At 35.4% G+C, this 25,144-nt stretch overlaps 1 protein-coding gene across 2 annotated transcripts in view; it reads right to left on the bottom strand.

The window, feature by feature from the left end:
• Positions 1–11,180: 11,180 nt before the first annotated feature.
• The window catches only part of LOC149567428 (uncharacterized), a 34,377-nt gene continuing 20,413 nt past the window's right edge, over positions 11,181–25,144 (bottom strand). Inside the window, exon 4 of one of the 2 annotated variants that reach the window (XM_089820613.1) lies at positions 11,181–11,636. In XM_089820613.1, the coding sequence (XP_089676739.1) occupies positions 11,286–11,636 (351 nt within the window). In that variant the 3' untranslated portion in view covers positions 11,181–11,285. Of the gene's footprint in view, positions 11,637–14,297; positions 14,777–25,144 lie in introns of those variants that run through there. The other variant, XM_089820614.1, reaches the window with a different exon arrangement.

Here is a 25,144-nt window from a genome sequence, read left to right as displayed (position 1 = left end):
CGGGCATTGCCTAGCTCGTCTAGGGCTTTGTCAAACAAATGCTTACACACATTTTCTGGGCCCTTGCTTGCAATATGTTACACATTAGGGTCTGTAGTCTTGGAATCCAAATGGCCATGGAAATCCCACGATGGAAACAAGAGCTACAACCCGTTCATTGTTGACAACTCAAAACTGGACAGCAAACTCTTACTTTGAAAGAAATTCAACAAAACCTTCCAAAACGTGTTTAGAAATCTAATATAATGCATTTATAATGGAGAATATACAAGATAATAACTAGAACATGCAAAAAAATGACATTAAAAACGTGATTTTCTGCCAAACAACACCAAAAACCAGTCAAAACATATTAAAAACCAGTCACAGCTTGCTGTAGCAGCACAATGCAATACAAAAAAATGACTTCCAACCCTTGGTTCATGTTTTTCCAACTTTAAATAGGATATCCCATGGTGTATGGGTTGAGTTAGGGCATTTTTAGCCACTTAAACAAGTTAGCTTGCTCTCTAACACAAGTTGCTTAACACTTTTACATAAGTGACCAGCAACTTAGCAATTTTTAGTTCTTTTTTTTTTTTTCTCTTTGCAATTTTGTCACCAAGACCATTTTTGGGTCTTCTCAAGGAACTCTTGGGCTTCAAAATTCCTCCAATACACCATTCCAATGTTTTAGGAACACCCTATGCACTAGAAATCAAAACATCACAACATGACGATACATTGTCAATCACTTAGACCAAGAGCCTAAACTAGAGCAAAACACACCAAATGAGATAGAAACTCTTATTCTATCTACATACTTCTTAGAAGAAGTTCATCACACCAAAATTTGATATGGTGGGAGCCTTGAAAGGGTGCTCCTGCACCACTCATGCTCCTATTAAAGATCAACAAAGGCACGCATCCTTGAATTCCTTCCAACGTTCACCATCCATACGCTCTCCTTCATACACCCCTACCATAGCCAATGGAAGCAAATTGGATGCCAAAGAGATAGAAAATAAAGCCAAAAATCCACAAAAGTCCAAGGATCAACATGTCCCCTCTAAACGACATGTCCAAGAAACGAAAAATCCGATCCAACGTAAAATCAAAAAGCCACAAAGGCTCAAAATCAAAAATGAAAAAATTTTGTGGATACCAAAGCTACTTAATGTAGCAATGAATCTTAAAGAAAGATTCCAAATGACATCCAATGCTGCTAATCCAAAGGCTTCCCGCATTCATAATTCATCCAAGCTTCCACTTTTTGAATCCATTTTAGGTCCTTATATACCCAAATCCACCATCCTAAATCCATCGTCTCCTTCATCCATTTTGGGTCCCTATATCCCAAAATTCAAACTTTCTCCTACATACCCTCCAAAATTCCCTCCGTTCCATCACCCTTCAAGGTGTGTGCCAATGATGATCTTTTTGTCTCCTTCACCCACCCATCCACAAGTCTTCCAACCTAGCATCCATCAACCATGTCTTTCTCCCACCCCCTCCACCCCGTTAATCCAAACCTTTTCATAAGTCCTTGACCTTCATTCCCCAACCCATTTCATCCTTCTTTTCACTACCCTACCAACATCTAGGAGAAAATAGTAAAAATTCCTTGAAAATAAGAAAGAAAGAGAAATACATATCAAGGGATACCATCCATATAACTAGATGTTTGAGTCCTCCCTTCATTCTCCTATCATGTCTCCATTGTCTTCCACTTCCACTTATCCATCCATTCACTTTGCCTCTTCCACTTGCACTCTACACTGGGGACAAGCTCCATCCGTACCAAACTTCCATCTACCATTCATCATCATTTTCCATCTTTGATCTTCACTTTCACTTTCTTTTCATCCATCCATATGCGCTTTCCATGTCCCTTTCTTGTTGTCCATCCATTATCCTACATACTTCCATAATCTTTTCATATATTTGATCTTGACATGCTATCCATATCTTGCATTCCATAGTCCCTATCATGCTTATTTCATCCATCTTCCATCCATATTCCTACGTACTTCCATCCCCCTTTCATATGTCCTTGATCTTGGTTATCCCATCCATTTCATCCACTTCATATCCATTTCATGGCCATGCTCGTGATCCATACTAGAGGCACAATACCAAATGTTCATACATGCTTTGGAGGAGCACATGCCTCCTCTTCCTCCATATGCTAGCCTTTGTTCCATCTTTCCATTTTCATGCATCCTTTCCCACCACCTTTTCTTCCATTTTCCTATCCTTGGTATGGGGCATTGAGACTCCTTCGAAACATGGTCCTTGGCTCTGCATTTTCCAACACCATATCATTTGGCCCCTCATATCCTTTCACCATCCCTTTCGTCCACCGAATCTCGTTGCTTTTCCTCCATTTACCATGCCTTGGTTCTCCCTTGTCATTGGTCCCAATCCATTATATCCCACATTCATTCAATCACTTCATTTCTATCCATTCTATCCATTCGTTCATATCACATTCAATCTACTTCTTCCACTCACTTCAATCAACTTCATTTATCCTCTAATTCAATCCTTTTCAATTCTTCTAATTCTTTCACATCAAATCCATTCTACTCTCATCATTCTTCATCCTATCAACATCTATTCTTCCAATCTCATCCACGTTCATTCTTCTATCCATCATAAAATCAAAAAATCAAAATATAAAGTCTTAACCAATGTGCAATGAATACTAATTCAATCAATCTAATCTTGCAATCTTGTACATCAATCCTTAATCAATTCATCAATTTGACCCAATCACTTGATAATCCATTAATCATATTCAAACATCATTATCATGGGATGAATCCTTCCCAATCCTTGGATGTGCATTATGCTTATCGTTAACTTGGCCATCCTTAAAAAATCATCATCAATCAATCCATTAATGGGTTTTCAGTTGGACTAGGGGCAAAATGTTGGTTTGCTTTTAGTTTTTCGTGCATGATTGCTTGTTACTTGTATGCATTAGTATTTTTTGCATTTCTCATGGTCTTTGCATCCTATTGTCCCAAGGAATCATGGTCTTCCATATCATGGTTTCACATGGCATCTGGTTGTATTAGACCCCTATTTTCATGTACTTGACACATTGTCATCTTGGTTCCTCATACCTTGGTGCATAGTGTTGAATACAATATCAAACTTAGGTTGTTCATGCCATTGCAGCATAACTCCCTTCCATCCTCCCATCCATTTCGAGAGAACATCTGTGTTCTCCTAACCCACATGTCCTCTTGAGGGGGCATACCCTTCCATCCTCATCATCCTTCCTCATCCTTCCATGACTGGGGCATCATGCTACTAGTCTTATCCTCCTAGCCACTATATTTTATTCTTCTTTGATATAACATTACTAATGCTATATCAAATAGGGGCAAAATGTAGACACCTAAAATTGTCCAAAACCCCATTTCCTGACCAATTAAATAAATATTTATTATTTATTTAATTCCCTTACCTTAATTAAATAAATTTTACATTTATTTAATTATGTTCGCCTTACCTTGATTTAAATAAACTAAGGTTTATTTAAATCCTAGCCTTCCCACTTGCATCCTAACCCATTCACTTTAATTAAGTACTTTGTTTACTTAATTAATCCCTTTCTTAATCCCACTTGGAATTAAATATTAAATTTAATCCTATTTGAGCACATGGCTCCTACCTTTAACCCTCACCTACCCTCACTAGCCTACCTAACCCATCATTTTAAACCTACCCACTTCCTTAATCATGCTTGCTTTGCATAATCACCTAGCTAATTCACCTTTTAATCCTAAGTGTGTGCTCACACATGTGTGAGAGATGTTCACACTTTCCTCATCCCTCATGTCTTCCATGCCTTTTGCACACTTGTCCTCTTGCATGAGAATCAAGTTGTCTCACACATGTGTGAGAAGCCATGCCTTCTCACACCTCTTGCACACTTGTCCTCTTGCATGAGAATTGAAAGTTGTCTCACACGTGTGAGAAGCCATGCTTGTCACACCCCTTGATCATGTCACCATCAAAGGTTGCTCACACATGTGTGAGCATATTGCTCCCTTTGAATGGTCAAAACCCTAATCCATGTGGAGACTACTTGGCCTCCACCTCATTGACACCTCATTGATCCTAAGAGATCCTAGCCCTTCATCTTGCATTCAATCTTAGTTGTCCATTCCATCTCTTTTCTTATAAAAGGAGAGCCCTCTTCTCATTTCCACAAGCACCATCTACCTCATTGTTATGTTGCAGGAATAGTGAGCAACCACATGCCATAATGTGAAATCATCTCCACTTGGTGATTTTATGAGGTTTGCATAGTGCTATTTCGATTTCATGTTATGCTTATTTACATGTTTATCTTTCATATTTTGAGGTTTGCATGATCATGTAGGAATAGATTTTAGTTGCTTAATGTTTATTCCTCTTATTACATTTTTATGCAATACAGGTTCAATATACAAATAGGGTTTTAGTTTGCTCATTTACAAAGTGTCATAATAGCTAAGGTTTTTCGAGTTGCAAGTATCTCAAAAGACTCAACAATTCAATAAAATCACCTTGGTAAAAAACCCATCTGAAAAAAAGAGAAATACCTTTTTAAAACCAAAATCTTACTTTTATAAACAATTATCTCTTATTTAAATGTTGGAAATTCCAATTTTCAATGTAATATTTGTATATTTAAAAATAATGGAAAAAACTTTAATTTAAAATTTATACAAATCTAATAATAATTATAAAATTATTGTTATTAATAATATTAAATTAAAATAACTAATACTTATTAATTATAACTAATATAATTAATTTAATAATAATCATAATTAATATTAAATTTTATTAAAAACACATTTAACAATTATTATATTTAATAAAAATAAATTTTCAAATTAACCTACCTTTAATCCTCTTGTGAAGGGACACGACCTATACAAAGCAGTCGCAGGCTGCCTTTGGTAGCTGTGGACTACTTAGGCAGCCGTGGTCTGCCTTTCGCAGCTGTGGACTACTCAGGCAATTGTGTGCTCCCAACCACTAACCAAGAAAAAAATTAAGGAGGGGAGAGGTGGGGGTGGTGGGCTGCCTCCTTATTTCATTTATATATTTTTGTTTATATAATATGTTTTATAGAAAAGAAAACAAACGATCTCCATAACCCCAACCTTATTTAATAATGTTACCACAGTAATAATTTATCACTGTAGTAATATATATATATATATATATATTGCAAAATTACCAATAGAGATTTAATAGGAAAACAAATACAAGTAATCAAATTTGTAAGTTTAATCCTTGGTATCTTTTTTCAAACCCCATCTCGAATTCAAACATCCAACAAGGGTTTCAGATATAAATTCTTTCACATATGATTTTCGAAGCAAAGAATAGTAAATATACAAACAAGGGTTTCAACCCAAAAAGAATTCTAAAACAGATCCATCAATCACGAAGAAGACAGAATGATTTCACAAAAGAAACTATTGCACAAAGCTCATGAAATCCTACTTGGATCTGATGCTAAATGACGAACGCATAGAACTCGCAAACCATTCTTTTTCTTTTGAAAACCCTCTTCTCGAAAATTGGCTCCTCCAAACCTGTGTGTGGAGAAATGGGCTCTCATTTCATATAAAGAGTTTTTCCCAAATTAGAGCTTTGATTTTGCAATCACGAGAAACCTTTTTTCCTTTATTATTTTGTTATATTTTAATTTCAGTGCAAGCTTTTGTATTTTAATTAAAATAATTTTTAGACATTTTTTTAATAATATATTTATTAATTCAACTAATAATATTATTAGGCAAAAAGCCTACAATGCAACGGTAACTTGCGAACCTCTCATGTGGGAGGTCTTAGGTTCGAATCTACCTTCACTTAACATATAATAATAATTAATTATAATAAATAATAATTAATCTAGGCTTCGACCATTTACCAATTTTATAAATTTAAAAAAAATTAATAATATTATTTAGAGTTTATTATTAAAATGAAACTCTTAAATAAATTATTATTAAATTAAATAAATATAAATATGCCAAAATTAGAACTTTAATAATATCTTTTAAATTTAATTTTCTTATTTAATTAATTTCTCAATTAATTAAATACTGATTTTTTTTTATAAAATTTTCATTAAATTAAATCATTAAATACTCTATTTTGATTTAATTATAACTAAAAATCACAACAAACCCACAAGACTAAATACAAAAACTCATTATAAAGTACAAAATACTAGATCAAACTCAAGTCAAAATCACGAATTCACGTCACTAGACGAATTTGAAAGGGTAAACAACTCAAATACTTGTCATATTTTCTAAGACAAATGACTTAGGATTAGGATTTAGACTCAAGAATTATATCCCCTCTTTTACCATTGAGATATTGCGATAAGGCAAGCTTTTCTTGGCAATTTAAGGAAGTCGATGCTCAATACTTGCAATCTACATAAAATTTGAGCATTTACATACACATATAATCTAAACTAAATAGGCAATGGCAGGGAGTGGTGCATCGTGTAAATCTCGAGGTGACTACGACTCCCTCCCTCAACCACATCAGCAATGTCAAACATAAAGTAAAACATACAAGTACACCATACACATGCAAGTATGGGTAAGTATCCATAAGAACTACATATATTTCATTCATTTAACTAACATCATGAGATAAATGAAATCATTGTATGAACATACATGTATCATCATAGAACTAATCTTGAACACATGAAATAACTAAGTAACTCATCACATATAATTTCACTAAGTATGAAATAACATCTAATCAAATCTGGTAACCATGTACTGATAATTATAAAACAAAATCATAAAACTGACCTAAAAGAATATGGTTAGGAGATCAGATCAAGGTTTATAACTACAATGAGTTAAATCCGTAGTCAACAAGCAAAGAAGGTCTACTATGCAGATTTGTTGTATATGATATCAAATTAGTATCAAAGCTAAGATCCATTTGATCGATGATTATTGACTATTATTGTGTTGATGTCAAATTTTGCAAGTGAATCAATCTCGTGAAGATATTATGGCCCGTACTTGGTATAAATACCTAAGTGTCGAATGGGCAATGAACATAGATGACTGTTGCGTATGTCAGGATGTCATGTGGATCACTTGTGCCAAGTTGAATTGCTCGAATTGGGGAACTCTTGCCACAAGTGCTACGGCTTTTACGATTCAAATCTCGTCATTGGGCATGATCACTATAAGCTATCAAAGAAATCCACAATGCTTGCTCGATCATATATATTCCTTCACACACTGACCAAATTATAAGCTCCCTAGATCTCACACAGATCATGTGAATGTTCAAGGAATTGTTAATTCAAAAACAACAATTAACAGGAAGTTTTTTTTTTATAATAATACAAATGCTATAGTTCAATGAGATTAACACAAATGTTTGATCCCACCTATCGCATGCAGATGTGGGAAGTGGTTAGTTTACCAACCGATATTGTCAAATCATTCACATAGGAGCTCGGGTCATATTGTTGATCTGTTTGAAGAAAAGGAAATGGTGAATAGAGATGGCTTAGGAAAACGTGTGTAATGGCTTTACTGGGGAAAATTTGAAGCTCGATGGAGATATGGAGAAAACTCGGTGATGGAGGGTTGTGAATCAAATTGATGGAAGAGCGGATTCAAATTATTTTCAAGGTGACTCTATTTCCGGTTGCCTTAGTTGCTCTCACAATTGTTTCCATCATAATACTTGTCGCTCCTATTAAATCATCATCAATTGCACCCTTCTATAGCAAAGGGTATGAATTGTGTAGTTTCAGCAATTGCCTAATTTCCATTTGTAGGCTATGAGGTCTCATAGTTGTTGTGATGCTCTTGAGCTTCACTCTAAGGGAATCAATAGGCATGTCGGAGGCCTGTGTAGCGCAATGTGTGTCCTGTGCACTAATTATAAGCTTTGGAGCAGGATTTGGGAAATCATCAACATGTAGTGGAAGGTTTATTTTCGAGGTAATTGGGAACCTCTCATATTGCCTCAAATGCTTACAACCTAAGATTTCCTCCCAATCCCTATGTGAACTTAGTTGAGTTCACTGATTGAAGTGGAATCTATTTAGTAAACTCAAGATTATTATTGGTTTCTAGAACAAAACGCATGGAGTATTTGTCTCTATGCTCACCACAATGGCGTAAGAATTCTAGTGCATAAAGCAATATTCGAAATATCAAAATTGTCAGGAATATATGCAAAAGGGAATTTTGTTGGAACCGGTTAAAGAAGAATTTAGGAGTTGGACATCTATTCCTCCTTTTGGCATACGATTTCACTAGTTGTGACATCTTACTCTTATTGCACAATTGGAGTAACCTTTGTTTCCAGGAAATTTGTGGGCCCAAATTATATTTGGCTGGCCCATTATATATAGTTTGTGATTCTTGTTTTTGTTGTAGTCTGGAATAACATATGTGAGACATTATCAGGCTAGTAGATATTTGTTCCAAAAAATATCACGAGGCAAATGAAAGTTTAGGAATTTGCAAAGGGGCAAAATCAAACATTCTAATTAGTTGGATATCCACCGTCAAAAGAAATTTTATAGCCATGTTTGGTGTTTGAATGTTTAGTTGTGTGACGTTATCATTCCTTCTGTATGTGTTAGCACTGTATCTGGATGGGTTGATTTTTCAATGAAAGTTACCATGCTTGCTAAAAGTTTTATTTCATTATGATCACCTTTACATTATCAGGTTACAGAATTTTCATTAACTTCTTTGCAGCATCTCATCAGGTCTCTTATGGTGTCCTTCGCAGGTCTTATTTTCTCTGAGCCGTATTGTTCTTAATTTGTTGCAGAAGAAATTCTATTGCTGCTATATTTGTGGTTGAATCTCCATATTCCTATGATGGTGAAGTCATCAATTTGGAAAGTATAATCCCGATCAGTGATAATAGGAGTGTGAAGCTAATTTTTAATGGGTCCATTTGAGCCATAGAGTTATACATGCACAAAACTTATTTTGCACTCGCTTTGAATATTTGGATAAAGTTAATAGAGGGGGTTGTTGTAATACATAAGAAAGATGTTACAGGAGATAATGTTGCAAGTATTAAGGAAGGAAAGTCGAAGTTTTATGTTGGCGGGCTTATCATGAATGTGAGTTTTGTAGTATATTCAAAGGATTCCATTGAACACGTCTACATTTGGTATGATAGCCATTATCGTAATTCTACTCAAGATATGCAGATGAGACACAAGACTGAAGTAGATCTTATGGGTCAAAGATATAAGAGTGGGAATTTTACATTGTGGGGAGAGAATAATAATAAATGTTTCATTCCCACTTCAACCATCTTTAGAGGGGAGATGTTTCATTCTCAAATAATCTAAGGCAATTTCTGATTTAATGTTTATGGACTCTCATGTGCAGATAAGTATTTCTTATCCTTGAGTATTATATTTATCTACTTATATAAGTCTCTCTCTTATTTGTAATTCTATATATACTAGAAAGAGTTATTTGTCTTGATATTTACATTTATGTCTAAGGATGTTCTTGTAGGAAAAGAAGTTTGATACTTTACACATGCTACCAAATATCGTGCAGACCCGATCTTATAATACTAGCTCCAAAGAATTTGTGATCTAGAATTCATCAATCATCTCTTGATTGGGCTAGATGAAGTGAGGCTCTTAAAGAGAATATTTTAATGATTGAGATTATAAGTATCCTTCCATATCAAGAGGGAGTCTGGTACTTCATCAGAGGCAACCTTATATGAGGAGGTCAGAAGGTTGATATCAGTTTCGAAGGGAGTGACATTTCGTCAAAAGAAACCTTGGACAGAAAAGTCAATAAATTAAGAGGGATAAGTTCGAGGTGAAATTCCTTATAATGCATACTTCTCTGTGAGAGAGACATTTGAGGTGAAAACCCTTGTTCCACCATCTAGAAGCATCTATGGTGGATCCATCATCTGACACGGTTTATAGTGGATATCATGTGAGTTACTAAATGATTTTCTTGGAAAACATCATTAGAAATGACAATCTTTCATTGATGTATTTGTGAGGTCACTATTGTAAGGTGACGATCTTAACAATGGCTTGACCTATTACCATGATGGACTACATTAAGTTATTTTCATGAAATGTGTTAGAGATCATGATAACAAACGTATCATGATAGACTACATAAAATTGTTGTCCCAGAATGTGTCAAAGATCATAATACTACATTTATTTTTCTTGACTTCTTGATCTATTATCATGATAGACTTCATTAACTTGTTGTCCTTGAATGTGTCGAAGATCATGATAACTAACGTATCACAATAAACTATATTAAGTTGATGTCCTGGAGTGTGTCAGAGATCGTGATACTTGTCATAATGGAGAATACTTTTTTGTCCCTGAGATCAAGGTTGTTATCTGATAAACCACATTTAGTATTGTCCTAGAGTGCGTCGAAAATCAAATAACTCATATCTTTCTAGGATATGATATTCTTATTGATAGGCATCTTGGCACTGATGCTAGTGCACATATCAAAAGAATGTGAGATTGATAAGATTGTTCATAATCATATCATCATTTTGTGAGATGGTTGTGTTGTTTAAATCCTCCCTCACTAAGAGAGAGTGTTGATGAAATAGCATCAGTCAAATCATATCTAATTTGAAGGATATATGTTGATATCCATAAATATGTAATTCCATGAATATCATATTGAGATGATATCTCTATATATGCTTGAGAGCATAATGTGTTTTATAAAAATCCTCCCTAGCTAAGAGGGAGTGTTAATGTTGTAGCTTCAGTCGGATTGAATTGATCTAAAAGCAATTCCCAATGGTTATTGGTTAAACATTATTGGATTTGATTAATCATCCATATATATAGTCTAATGGAAATTAACTTACCATAACCAATATTGATTAACATAGAGACATGTCCCTTGTACTCCTATATGTATGCATGTGGATCTACACTTGAAACACACAGAAATAATTGCAGTGTTATTATATTTGCAACAATCCTATACCTTTACAATTTAGAGACTGTTCTACATTTCATTGCAGCAATACAATCCTTTCATATATAATATATTTAAGCACTTTCGATTTTCCAAGTCATTTCAAGATAATTACTATTGAAACACAAGTATATATCTCACAATTAAAATCTTCAAAAATGTCAATGAAAATTAACTTAACTCGTAGCTTAGCTATTTATTCACATTAGAAAAATAATCATACACAGTTTATTGTGCACATAGCTATTAGTTCATGTCCTTACTCCTCCCTTATTGAAACTCTTGGATAAAGGTACTCATTCTATAAGATACACCATTCATATCCTCTATAATCAACTTCAACCCTGTCATGTCCGTGACCTCAAAATGAAAATCTTTTGAGATATGCCCACCACTCTCTCTAACATTGCCCTTGTGCAGCGTACCTTCAGAAAGTCCTTTAAACCATTTAAAAAGTCCTAGATTATATTTTGATTTTTCCGAATTCTCAACATGGTATAGTTCTTTTTCGGCAGAATCTCCATATTTGGTGTATGATAGGTTTCTGACTTTGCAAACAAATAACTGTGAACCTACAATTGCCTTGCGTAAAGATTCATTCTGTGCATCGTCACCAATGACCTGCGAAAAAGATAAGGCATGTATCCTTGAAACATGAGAGTTTGCCATGAAGAAAAATATACAATCAGTTGAAGAGGTTAGGCATATGAAAAAAGTTATGAACCATCCGCGCACCAATTTGAAAAATATAACTTGTAAACAACCTTTTGATTGCAACATGTTCTTTACAATTTTAGAGATTTATATTTAGCATTATGTCTGCTGCTCACAATATCGAATCTACCTTGAAATTCAAGAATATAATAATCCCAAAAATATATGCCAGCAGATGAAGCACTGTACAGATGGCAACAATAAAGGAGCAAACAGAAAAAAAAAAAATCATTGGTACCATAAGTATAATAAATCTCATACGTTTGAGTATAATAAATCTCATACGTATAATTATAATAAATCTCATACGTTACCAAGATGGTATAAATATAATTTGCTTAGAAGGCATCAAATATTTAAGGGATTATTCTGGATTATTCTCCCAAATGCCCTTCCACCATCCGCGAATCATTTTCAGTTATTTTACATCATGCTTGAGTAATATCTAATGTTTCAAAGGTTATAATTTTTTAATATCGATCACCTGAACTGTTCAATTCAAATAAGGTCTACAATGAACATTAAGAGTATTTTTCGTAAATGAATTGGCTAAGCATAAAATGATAAGAAAAAAAAACTTGCCACCATAAAGAGAATTTTTAGTAAATGAATTGGCTAAGCAGAAAATAATAAGAAATAAAACCAAATTCCACCTATTAGGGAGTAATAATGAAATGGTAAAGCAATCAGGTTCTGAAACATAGAACCGAAGTAGACTATATGAAAACAATCAGTATAATCAGCATAAGCTCTTTTAGAACAAAAGCAAACTATATAAAAGCACTTTTGGGGAAACCACAGAATCTCATTTAGTTATCAAAAGAATATGATGTAAAATCAGCATTACAAGCTTGTCTAATGAAACTCGTGCATTTCATATTGGCTCTTTTTAGTTTTCCAGACTTATGTATATCACTTTTAATATTCTCTAAAACAGGTTGGAACTTGGGAGATATTTTTCACAGTATTCAAATTATGATATTGCTATCAGGATTCAATTGTGTAGTTTTTGGATCAAACTCATTGACCCATATTATGAGTAGTGGTTTACACAAACCCATCTCTCTTGACAATGAATAGAACACTAAGCATTCATTTGATCTAGGTGATGCTCACAGAGGTGAAGCAGTGGGACTTCCTAGGAGGTCACCCATCTCAGTTTTACTCCAGCTTGAGCGCGCTTAAACAAAAACCTTTACCAAGTGTTGTGCCTTATGAACCGTCCATTAGAAAGCCCCTTAAGCTCATCAATTGATAAGTGGGAGATATTTTCCACAGCAAGTCAAATTGTGATATTGCTATTAGGATTTAACTATGTAGTTTTTGAGTCAAACTCATTGACCCATATTTCATGAGTAGTGGTTTACACAAACCCGTCATCTCTCATGACAATGAATAGAACACTTAGCACTCATCGCTGGAGTAGTATTGAGATGGGTGACCTCCTGGGAAGTCCCAGTGCTTCACCTCTGTGAGCATCATCAAGATCCAATGAGCGCTAAGTGTTCTATTCATTGTCATGAGAGATTGGTTTGTGCAAACCACTACTCATGAAATATGGGTCAATGGGTTTGACTCAAAAACTACACAGTTGAATCCTGATAGCAATATCAAAGGTTGGAACTTCTCAGTATCTACAAAGGTGCAAGCAATCCTGAACAAGTTACATTTCTTCCAAATGATGTAGAAAGTAATTTCTAGTTTGTAACTGAAACCAAGATGGATCAGGCAACTCTGGGTGAAACAGCCCAACAGCAAGCACCTGAGTAAGAACACACTGAAAAATTATCCCCACTTTTGGGCCAATGTCATTTCCAAATGGCACCAAAATGGGAGGGAGGTGTTGAAACTCTCTCTTTTTTAAATCTAATTCTTTTGTCAAAAAAATACATGCTTTATAACAGACACAATTAGTTCTGTTTTGAATTGGTTTGGTTTATAAATAATCTTTCAAGTATTTCTCTTCAATATTGGTGTTCTCTCAAAGTCTGAAGAAGTATACAAAAGAATTTTAGTTAGAATGATGTTTGAGACCATGTTTGGAAGCTTGGAAACCAGAGAGAGAGATTTCTACAAGTAAATGAACACTAGTAATAAAACATTAAATGATGTTTCTAGAGGCTACATGCCAATTACCTTCTAAAGCAATTTCTTGTTTACACTTCTCACATGATACCACAACGTACATGACCATGCATCTAAAATCTCTTTTACAATCATTGACTCTAAGTCTGGATCATGATATATTTGATGCAGTTATACTACAGATTCTTGCTATCGATGCTGTCATGATTAATTTAATTGTTGTTGTACTGCTGCACTGATATAATTAATTAACTTTTTCTAATGTTATGAATGATTTATTATTTTATTTATAAAGAATTGCTTTGCTACAGGAGATGATCGGCCATCCCTGGCTGCTTCAAGGACGACCGCACATCCCCTAAATATTGTCATCCCCTAAAATGGAAATGCATTTTTTAAATGTTTCAAGAGTTTGCTTGTTTGGGGAGGGCATCCCCTACCATCATGGTGTCCCCAAAATGCATAAGGAAAGGAAAATAGGCATCTTAAAAATAGGAATCCACCCATGTAACGTCTGAAAATTTAACTGTAATAACCTTAGATCTGACAGGTAAACATTAATTAAAGCTAACACTTCAAATCGGTCCTAGTTGATGCCTGAGAAATTCTTCTAAAAAATCTCAATCATACTTTGACAACAATAGAGGACATTTACTTGCAAAAACGTTAAAAACACTATAACAAAATTGTAGCATTACTGTAGCAAGCTAAAAATATCTCCAACCCCTACACAAAACAACACAATGGTGATTCCCAAGTGCAATAACCCGAAGATTAGAAGCAAGGGTTCTTGATTCCAAATGTGGAATCCAAGAGGACTTATGTCCTCTATGACCATGAACAAATAAACGTTTTTGGCCCAGCAAACATGTCCCTGTGTACTCCTGAGTTTCGCACTTGGATGCCCTAAATTGAACAAACTGCTCAAATGTGAAAAAAGGACATGACAGACATCACAACACCTGCCAATGCAAATTGAACATCAGCACTGATCCCAGCAAAACAATTATGTGAGGTAGGATACTATTGGCACATCATGACAAAAGCGTCTGGATTAGCTACATTAAATAGACATGAACTTGACGTTTGAAGTGGCAGAAATCTAAAATAATCCCAAAAAATCCAAAAATCATAAAGAAATTTTCATCCAACAGTGAAAACCATTATCATGGTACCTTGAGAAGTACTATGATGAAAAGTTCAAATTTCTTTGCAGGCATCAAGCATATATCGTCTATGTTGAACCTTGTACTTGAGTGTAACAACCGGTTTTCTTCTAACTAACTTCATCATTAAACTAACTAATTTCTATTTCATATTCACATGACATAGTATTCAATAACAGATTTAAAACTGAAATTAAATCTACATTGCTTTTCAATTCCATCAAGAATAACATTATCTAATAATTTACATGATAAGATGAAAATAAATACTTAACAATTTATCGTTCAACTGAAATGGAAATGCAGAGCTAAATACGCATGATCGTCTAACTAATTTAAAGAAACTATCTAATTTTAAAATAAATGATCTTAAAGCTTGAAAGGGAAATACTAATCTTACAGGGTAAAAAGAACATACAGTTTTATTTGTGAGACTGTCTTAATTGGTTGTCCAAGCTCTGGCTTTGGTGAGAGGAGAAGCATTAACATAGGCTTAATCCCCCAACCGCAAACCTTTTTACTTATCCCCACAAGTTCTAATTTAATAGAACGGCCCTCCCTACCCCAAGGTCAGGCTTGGGATGTTCATTGATCTAGCCATCAGAGTATTCAGGTGGGTTAAGGTCCTAGCAATTATCTGATGGAATAACTGAAGCGTCTGGACAACAATAAGATCAATTTGTTCTGGCAAGTCTGTCTAATTCCATCCTGGCCAAGGATTTCGAAATGTGGGTTTATAACTCGATCTCCAACACTCAGCTTGACAACTAATTTCAAAAGTGGAACTTGCATGAGCTAAATGCATTAGTTTATTTTTGTATTATTGGTTACTAATTTCATTCTTATATATTTCCTTTACAGGTTCATCTACACCTCCTCACCATAAACAGGCCATCTAGCCGGTGATTCCTCGGTGCCATCAATTAACTTCTTAAATATATCTTGTACCTTCTTCACAATATTCTGGCTCTTTAGCCTGTGAATCCCTTGGTACTTGGATTTGTAACTCATCTCAGATTTGATCATTATTCCATGTTGTATAACATCTTTTATCAAGAAAGAAATCATTCAAGAAAGCTTGGTAGAGTAACACATGTTCAGATATTATGATTATGACATTCTTTATATTTAAATCAATGTTGTGGCAGTCGATTAAACTTGAAGATTTATCAAACTAGAATATTGACTGCAGACGACTTCATTTATGTAACATTAACATTTAAAAAGATGGCTGAATGAAATACGTTTGACTATAATACAGTCGTATTCTCTTTCAAATCAGGAAAACGACAGTTTTGCAATGATTACTTGGAAACGATGACTTTTAAATTGGCTTTACATAAAGTCAACTCAGCGTAACAAGAAGGTAATAAATGGAAAGGAAAGATCACTTCTTACGTGACACACACTGTTACCGTAGTCAGAGGAGACTCCCGCTTGGCTCAATTTGTCTCTCTGTTCTGTATGTAGCGTAACTTGGTAACAATGAATAGGAATGCGACTACTATAAGGCTTCGGTGCTATGTTCAATATTCTAAAGGCAATGACAAATTCAAGCATGAAGGGTAAAATGATTCATTAGTGATCCCCAAAACACAACAAAGGATGAATAAATAAGTTTGAGCCGACCTTACGGCTACCCAGCAGTTACAAAAGATCATGCTCGATTCTTTATTCAATCGGCTAGAAAGAAAATAGAAAGGGAAAAATTAAAAAGAAAGAAGATGAAGAGTTTAAATATTAAATATTATTTATATTATCTTATTTCCTTGATTATGTTTATAGGTACGTAGTTGTAAGGTGGCATTTTCAGATTAATGAACTTAATGTAATGATGGCACTTTATGATTATTTATCTATGATCATAGTTAAGCGAATAAAATAATATTTAAATGATATTATTATTCCATAATTTCTTAAAGGTAAGAACTTTGTTTTTTTTTTTAATATTTATATTGTTTTTTACTTATAGCTCATGCGGTTCCACCATAAAATATATTGTCAAGCCTTAATAACCTTGCCAAGGCAGTTTTTAGGTCAAACCTATCATTTCTGATGACTGAACCTTATGACCATCCCCTTTCGATGACCTTGTTTCATAATGCTTCCCCTCTCTCTTTGATGTCATTTCTGATGACTGAACCTTATGACCATCCCCTTTCGATGACCTTGTTTCATAATGCTTCCCCTCTCTCTTTGATCTTCATCTTGTAAACATTTAAAACAACATTCTCGCCAAAACATCAATTCAAGATTCATAATTTGTTAAATAAAATCATCGAGTGATCGTTAGGAAATTTCATTATAATAGCTAACTCATTCATCATAAATGTACAACGGCTAAAATTAACTGATTCCATTTCACATGAACACAACGGCTAGATTTAACTGACTCGGTTTCATATGATAATTAGATCGATGCAATGGCTAAAATTAACTGATTCAATTTCACATGAACATGAAGAAATAAATAACGGCTATAACTAACATAATATAACAACGGCTATAATGAACTAACTCAATTTCACATGAACATGAAAAATTAATTTGGTTCAACGGCTATAATCAATTTAAAATTTTAGGGCAAAAATTGGGATGTAACATTGAGGCGATATAACGTCTTGAATTAAAAGCCAAATCACAATTTCGCAATGGACAATGCATGGACGTTAACCATTTTGATCACTATGATCCCTATGTTGGCAAGGTGAGAACATGTGGTGAAAGATGTTAGACTCATTATTACGAAAACGTGCTTGATGGCAAAAAGCTGCACAGTTCCCACATAGTACCTGACACAAATTTGAAAGAAATGAGATACTTTTCTTGGTGACAAACCTTCCAGAACCTTAACATTAAAATTAACAATGTTGAAAATAAAAATAATTTTTAATGTTGTGGTGGCAGTCATGGAGACTTGCAATACCAAAAGCATAAATAGTTCTATCATTTTTGGTGATGATCTGCACAAAAAGTTTACAATTAAAATGTTATTCTAATGAATTGTATAGTCAACTTACTAATAACTTCAGAAATGTAATATTTAGATCTGAAATATATACCAGATTAAAAATTCTGCATATACCCTTCATGGTTCAACTGTTCAAATCTGAGATGAGCAGCAACAAAGGCTGTGCACACTTTGATATCCCTCATGCAACCAAAGAACAAATCTTTGTTACCCCTCAAAAGCCTATGGCAGCACCTTGGAAGTTTACAACCAATAGCACTTAAGATTCCCCCTTTTATTTTAGTTGCCACCTTCAACAAGTAGATAAAGATAAAGATAAATTTACTAATGTCCAACAAGTGACCACAAGTGGATCAAGGGGGCTGAAAAGAACAAACAAGGGGCAGTGCTCAGTAGGAACACCAAACAGTGACCAAAGAAAAACACAAACAACAGCCATGAAACAACTAATAGACAAATAGGCAGTGAGGTAGGAGGGGTGGGAGGGGCAAATCGGGTCCCAACCCACCAAGCCAACGTGAAGAAATTGGGGCAGCGAAGAACCCCAAGACCAAGAGGTAAGTCCTAGGGCAATGCCGCTGAATATTTTGAGTCTGACTGGAAGAGGGCAACCTATGCATGTAGCCCTTGCGGGGTCTCACGGACCAAAAAGGACTAGGAGACGTAATCAACAGCCTTCTGGTACTGCGTGTGGGAATAGTCCCCGAGCAAAAGGAGGTAATGAGTTGGCAAGACTTCGGGAGTGGGGTGCTGAAGCGAATGATCACGAAGTCTAACAGCCTCTTGCAGGTAGAGAGCAAGGCATCTTCGATATGTGAACCTGAAGGAGGTGGAGGGAGATCGGGTCCGTCTAAAAAGGCAGTAGAGCCTCCCTCTGATCTCATAGAAAATAGGGCAGCGAAAGATGAAGTGGTCCTCAGTCTCAACCTTGCTGATGTCACAAAACTAGCAAACTCTGTTAGTTTTGTCCAAGTGATGGTTTGTCTCAACCTACAGCCGATGAGATTCAACTCTCAAAGAACCAAGAAGAATACTTAGAGAATATGACCAATGGCAAGAGATGTAAGAAGGACAAACTATAAGCCAGTCTTGCAACTCAAGAAAGTCCTCCGCATAGAATGTCATTTTAAGGCCAAGGTCCCCATGAGGGTTGACCCAGGTGGTATGAATAAACTACTTGTAAATGTCAGTTCTAAATTCTACTACACTTGTTCAGCCCCTGTCTAGAAGGGAGGATGATCAATCTCAATTGCAATAGAACCAAGGAGAGTTGAGGCCAAGGGAGTACTAGGAAGGGGAGACGATCAATCTCAATCCTCATAGAGCCAAGGAGGGTCGAGGCCCCAAAAAACAAGCTGTGATTTCGACCAAAAGGTGCAACATAAAAGGCAATAGACTCTGAGGAGCAGTAAGGAAGTTAAGGGTGCCTATGGCGCCCCATACTAGAATCAGCAAAACCACACAAGCGGTGAAAGAATCAGATGAGATTAAATATGACCTTAAGTCTAAAGGGTTGGGCACTAAAACTCAGGCAAAATGACATTTTGAGATGTAACCTATTTACACTAAATGATGCACCAAAGGAGAAGACTATGAACCCACTCGATAGTTGCCAAGAAAGAAGCTTGCATACATCTGGTTAAAAGATATAGGAAGAAGACCCCGCACCTTAAGTTCACAAGACCGCCTTGTGCGCTCTTCAACGAGCTTGGACTGGACAAGCTCTTCAACCCTAACCAGAGGACTACTATTACTATAAACCGTAGTCTAGGACTTTAGTTGTTTCTCAGTTTCACACTTGAGGGAATCTTGCAAAGTTTTAATCTCAGACTATTTAGCTTTCAATTCCGAAATATTAGTGTCTTTCATAATGGTGTGTTCCATGTTTGTGTTGAGGAGCCTAAGTTTGGTATTCTCCTCCATCAGTGAAGATACTCTGGTTGAAATCCCTTGCAATAAGCATTTCAGAGAGTAGTTTTCTGATTTCAATTTCCCTACAAGGTCCAAATTTTCTTACAAAATATTATTTGTAGAAGACTTACATTGGTAAGTCTAGAGAGGAGTAGAGCACGAAAGCAAGAAGTCATCATCTGGAATCGCCATGGTGAGAAGGAAGCTAAATTGCAAAGATGTGAGCAAACAACCCACGAACAATGAAGAGCAAGCAAGGAATGAACAAACCAAACAAAGTAAAGTGGAGAGTCACGAGCTAACAAGTCCCAAACAAACCATTTGAAAACAATCTAGAAAGCAACAAACAAATAGGCCACATGAGTCGAGCAGCCACACGAGGCAAGTGGTGGGATGGTCATGAGAAGATTTAAGTGAGAAAAGAACTCAACCAATACAAGTCTTACAACCAACGAACAATGAAGACTCCCTACATACTACACCAAACTTCTCTCCAAGTGCTCCTTAGTCTCAACCTCGCTAATGTCGACAAACTAGCAAGCTTTGTTAGTTTTGTCCAAGTGATGGTATGGCTCAACCTAGAGCCGATGAGATTCAACTCTAAAAGTACCAAGAAGAATCCTAAGAGAATATGACCAATGGCAAGAGATGTAAGAAGGACAAACAATAAGCTAGTCTTGCAACTCAAGAAAGTCCTCTGCATAAAATGTTATCTTGGGGCCAAGGTCCCCATGAGGGTTGACCCTAGTGTTATGAATAAACTACTTGCAAATGTTAGTTCTAATACACTTGTTCAATCCCTGTCTAGAAGGGAGGACGATCGACCTCAATCCCAATAGAACCAAGGAAGGTTGAGGCCAAGAGAGTACTAGGAAGGGGGGACGATCAATCTCAATCCTCATAGAGCCAAGGATAGTCGAGGCCCCAAAAAACCAGTTGCGGTTTTGACCAAAAGGTGCAACATAAAAAGAAATAGACTCCAAGGAGCAGTAAGGAAGTTAAGGGTACCTATGGTGCCCCATACCAGAATCAACAAAACCACACAGGTGGTGTAAGAACCAGATGAGATTAAAGATGACCTTAAGTCTAAAGGGGTGGGCACTAAAACTCAACCAAAATGACATTTTGAGAGTAAACTATATACAATAAATGATGCAATAAAGGAGAAGACTATGAACCCACTCGATAGAAATCTTGTTCGACTCCAATAGAGAAGCCCCCCAAACAATAGAACCATAAAGAACCGTAGGATAAATGAGAGTGTTTGGAAGAGGTGTCCTACAAGTGATGCTAGAAGCATTGCCTCTCAAGAAGGAATCGTATCCCTTGTTGATAAAGCAAGGACCAGAGAACTTAACCCCCAAATAGGTATAAGATGAAACAATCTCAATCTCAAAACCATCAAAGAATAAGTGAAGATGGGAGATCTTAAGACTCGCATCACAGATCGTCACCTTTGTTTTCCCCAACCTAATTGTCAGCTATGTTGGTTTCTGAACCCGCAGATTGGAAATCCAAGAGCTTGCCACTTCTCTGATAGGATTCCACAATCAATTTTGGCCAATGAACGAGACTCACCTCGATTCCCTTGCACTTCAAGCTTCGCTACACTTAGGCGGGTAGACCTTCTCCTCGAACCAGATCACTTAGTTCAAAGCTTTTCTAAAGCAAATTTAAGATTTGGTGAGTTCTTCGATTGGAAAAGTCCTCGAACTTGATCAAAATGAAACTTAGTGTTGAGTGTTTGAATTGAACGAAGTATATAAGGTTTTAACAAAGGATTTGAAATTTGTAAGAAGGAAGATAGAGATTTTCTAACTTCAAATATAAATCCAATACTTCAATAACAAAAAAGAACAGTGCTTTAGCTTATTTGGGCAACAGAGTCAACTACAATGAAGATTATAACGTACAACTTTATAATGTTTGATGCACAAACTTTAAACAATTTAATAATCAAGACGTGATGGATCAAATATATATACACAATTCTTAACTAGTCCAGATTACGTTTTAACTCCTAAGGTCGAGGAGGCAGACTGGACATAGATTCGGAAACACTTAAATATTTCACAATATTTGCGATGATCGAGCTTAAAATGCCATAGATGACCTCGTCCACTTATCTAACATAAATTGTTTACAGAATTTTCTTTAAATGATTATAAAGGATGAATCAATTGCGGTTATAATCTCCATGCCTCCAACAAAAATAAATAAAGGACATTTTATTTTGTTATTAAAATAAAATATTTGAATTTACATTACAACGCCATATTATAAGCACCTTATTCCTCCTTGAAAATAAATATATTACATCTTATAATTGCTTGTTCGAATCTGTTATCTGAATATGTCTCCGTATATTTATACCTTGGAAGTAGAAGTAAGGTGTTCCTTCATTCATGAAATGATACAACTCTTCTTCTAAATAATATATCCTTTGTTAAATAAACTTTTAGCAATCATACCTTTTTGAACTTCAAATCACATCCTTTGAAAATAGATGTTCAGCCGCTGAAGTCCTCATGACTATAATTTGGAATTTATAACAATCGTTAATTGAATCCTTCTATCATTATCCTCAAACCATGAGGGATATAATGTCGGATTGGATCCTAACACTGCTGACTGGTCATCTAGATTTCAACAGCATCTCAGTGGTTTGTATTATGGTTTCTGCACTATCATTTAACCTTCCTCCTGTCTTTATTGATGTAACTACATAATCCTGACACCTCAAAATCATAATTGTTGTTGCTGTTTTGGGAGTCAACTTTCAAACTGGTCATCATTTTCTATGATTTATCTCCATTAAAAGAAAAATCCTTCTCATATTCATTTGTCAGGCATCTTATCACATATGCATCAAGAACATATCGTTTAAAGGAAGAATTTGATTTCCATGCTATTATATAAATTCATTGAATACACCATTTGTTATTGCCACTGATGAACACAATATTGATATTGACGTGATTGAAACCCCAAGTCACTTAAATAAATATTTGCATGTTCCTTCAATCACTTGACTCCTGCAAACACACTTGATAAATTTTTGAAGGCTCGTTACCATTGTCTTACTCTGAATGTCCAATATTCTAAGACGTGGAAAGACACATCATGCAAACTTCATCCAAATCGGCGTATATCATAAACGACTGGGATGGCAGTTAATCATTTATTTCTTTACTCATGTTTATCAGGATTTATTGTCTGTGATTCAAAACATGATCTTTAGCAGAGACCGAAAACCATGAAAGATAGGTGTAATGTCTTTTCTGGAGTGACATTGTGAACAGGTCTTCTAGGGACGTTACTAATTCTACATATAGTTGGATCTGCTTCAAATAGTTGGGTTTATGATCTCCACATAATCATTTGGTGTGTTCATCATTTTGTTTTTAGGACCTATGAGATACATAAGGCTTGGTGTGTATTGCATAAGCTATAAAGATTAGAGTATTCATCATTTTTGCTATCTTTGCCGTATTGAAGTTCTCTTGCTTGCAGTCTAGTTGCAAAGCTTCCCTTAACACTTGAACTTTGGCATTTCACACAATAGTATCGAAAGACATCTCGTCTCTCTTCACAAATACCTAATTTGGATTTGAATATCACTCTTGTTACAAATTGTTTCACATTTTCATCAAAAGCTGCTGAAAAAAGAAGAGTCTGAAGATCACTCTAAGATTAATGAATGTCCTTTATAATTCTCATCGAGTCATCTCTAAATCCATCTTGAGCAGTATAATCTGCTTCATCAAAGACAAGAATACTGATGTGTCTCATGCTCAAAACTTTTTCCATCATCCACTTTCAAGTGTACCAGGGGTACCAATTACAACATGCTCAGTAAAAAGTTTGCACCTCTTGACATAACTTTCATCTTCAGTAGGCACAGCACATGCTGAAGTTATAGATCTATGCTTTACCAATTTTAGAAGGACTTCTTGATTCGGTATTCCAGTATCTCTGTTGTTGCTGTGACAGGTCTGCCTAGCATAAGATTACAAGGGGGGGATAAGTCCCAGTAAATTGCTGAGCGTACTTCGTAGTCAGGTTCTTACATCTCTGTTTAGCAAGCCCTGCATGTGAACATAAATCTCTGAATCCATTCGTGCTCCAGATTTCATATCTGTTGTGTCATTTTTGCTTCCAAATAACTCCATTTCATATGACTGAGATTTTACATTCATCATATGCAGACCTGAAATGCATCTACATTCAGGATCATTGCCATCAATAGCACAAGCCATGTAATAACCCCAGCTGGTTATAACTTACACAATCAGCAAATTTCATTTACAACTCCATAATTTGACATTTAATCAAACACTTGGCAATCATCCTCCAATACTTCAACATTAATTAAATAATTAATACTGAAATTAATAGGGCACTAACATATTGACCTTCCAATTATCATTTAGAAATTCACAATTGAATTCTATACAAAATCAATTTAGTTTTTTCATATACTACTGCTGCCACAATATTGAAGCAATTACAAATTAATAAACCTGTTAACTTCCAGCATTTGGTCTGATTGCAGCAATCCCACAATCCTTGCTTTGCATGCCAAACTATCAATCCTTATACAGTCAAAGTGCAGGGAATAATCTCACACACAAACTCACTGTCAATAGAGGCATGAACACCTGTTATGGCTGAACACTAAGAGCAGCAATAGACCACCAAAATCAGAGTGGTATTTGCAGTAATAGACACCAGCCTTCCATCTATATCCCACGCCTCAGCAATGGAAATGGAGTGATCACAACCTTCGGCAATAGACTTCTCCTTAGCCACAAGAAAATACAGTAGGAGAGATGACCAATTGTATACCTTAGCACAATTGCCAATGCAACTCAGAACAAAATCTTTGATTTGAATCTACAATACTTCAGCTGTAGATCCAATGCAATAATTCAAAATTCAGACCCTTCAGCAAGGGCACAATCAGAACTCAAAAAAAGCTACAAAAGCAACGACAGCAAATAAATATCCAAGCATGTTTTTCTCAACAAATGGGTTTGTATTTATAACCTCCAGATTTTCTTTTGTCGCCAAAATGTAACTTCACTCAAGAAGCTTCACCACACAACATTAATTAGAAGCTTCCATTAGATTCTCTCACTTGACTTGGCTTCACTAATTAATAAATGGCTCTTTCCAATGATAACTCAACCTTCAACTCGAGTGAAATTATAAAGTTAAATTATAACTTTATAATAAGCCATTTAACCATTTAATAATAATTTGGCCACTAAAAATACAAT

Source organism: Cupressus sempervirens, chromosome 3, assembly GCF_028749045.1.
Source record: "Cupressus sempervirens isolate cs-2001-9-10 chromosome 3, ASM2874904v1, whole genome shotgun sequence".
Taxonomy (NCBI): domain Eukaryota; kingdom Viridiplantae; phylum Streptophyta; class Pinopsida; order Cupressales; family Cupressaceae; genus Cupressus; species Cupressus sempervirens.
The sequence above is the reverse complement of the archived record's forward strand: the minus strand, read 5'-3'. Positions and strand labels throughout refer to the sequence as shown.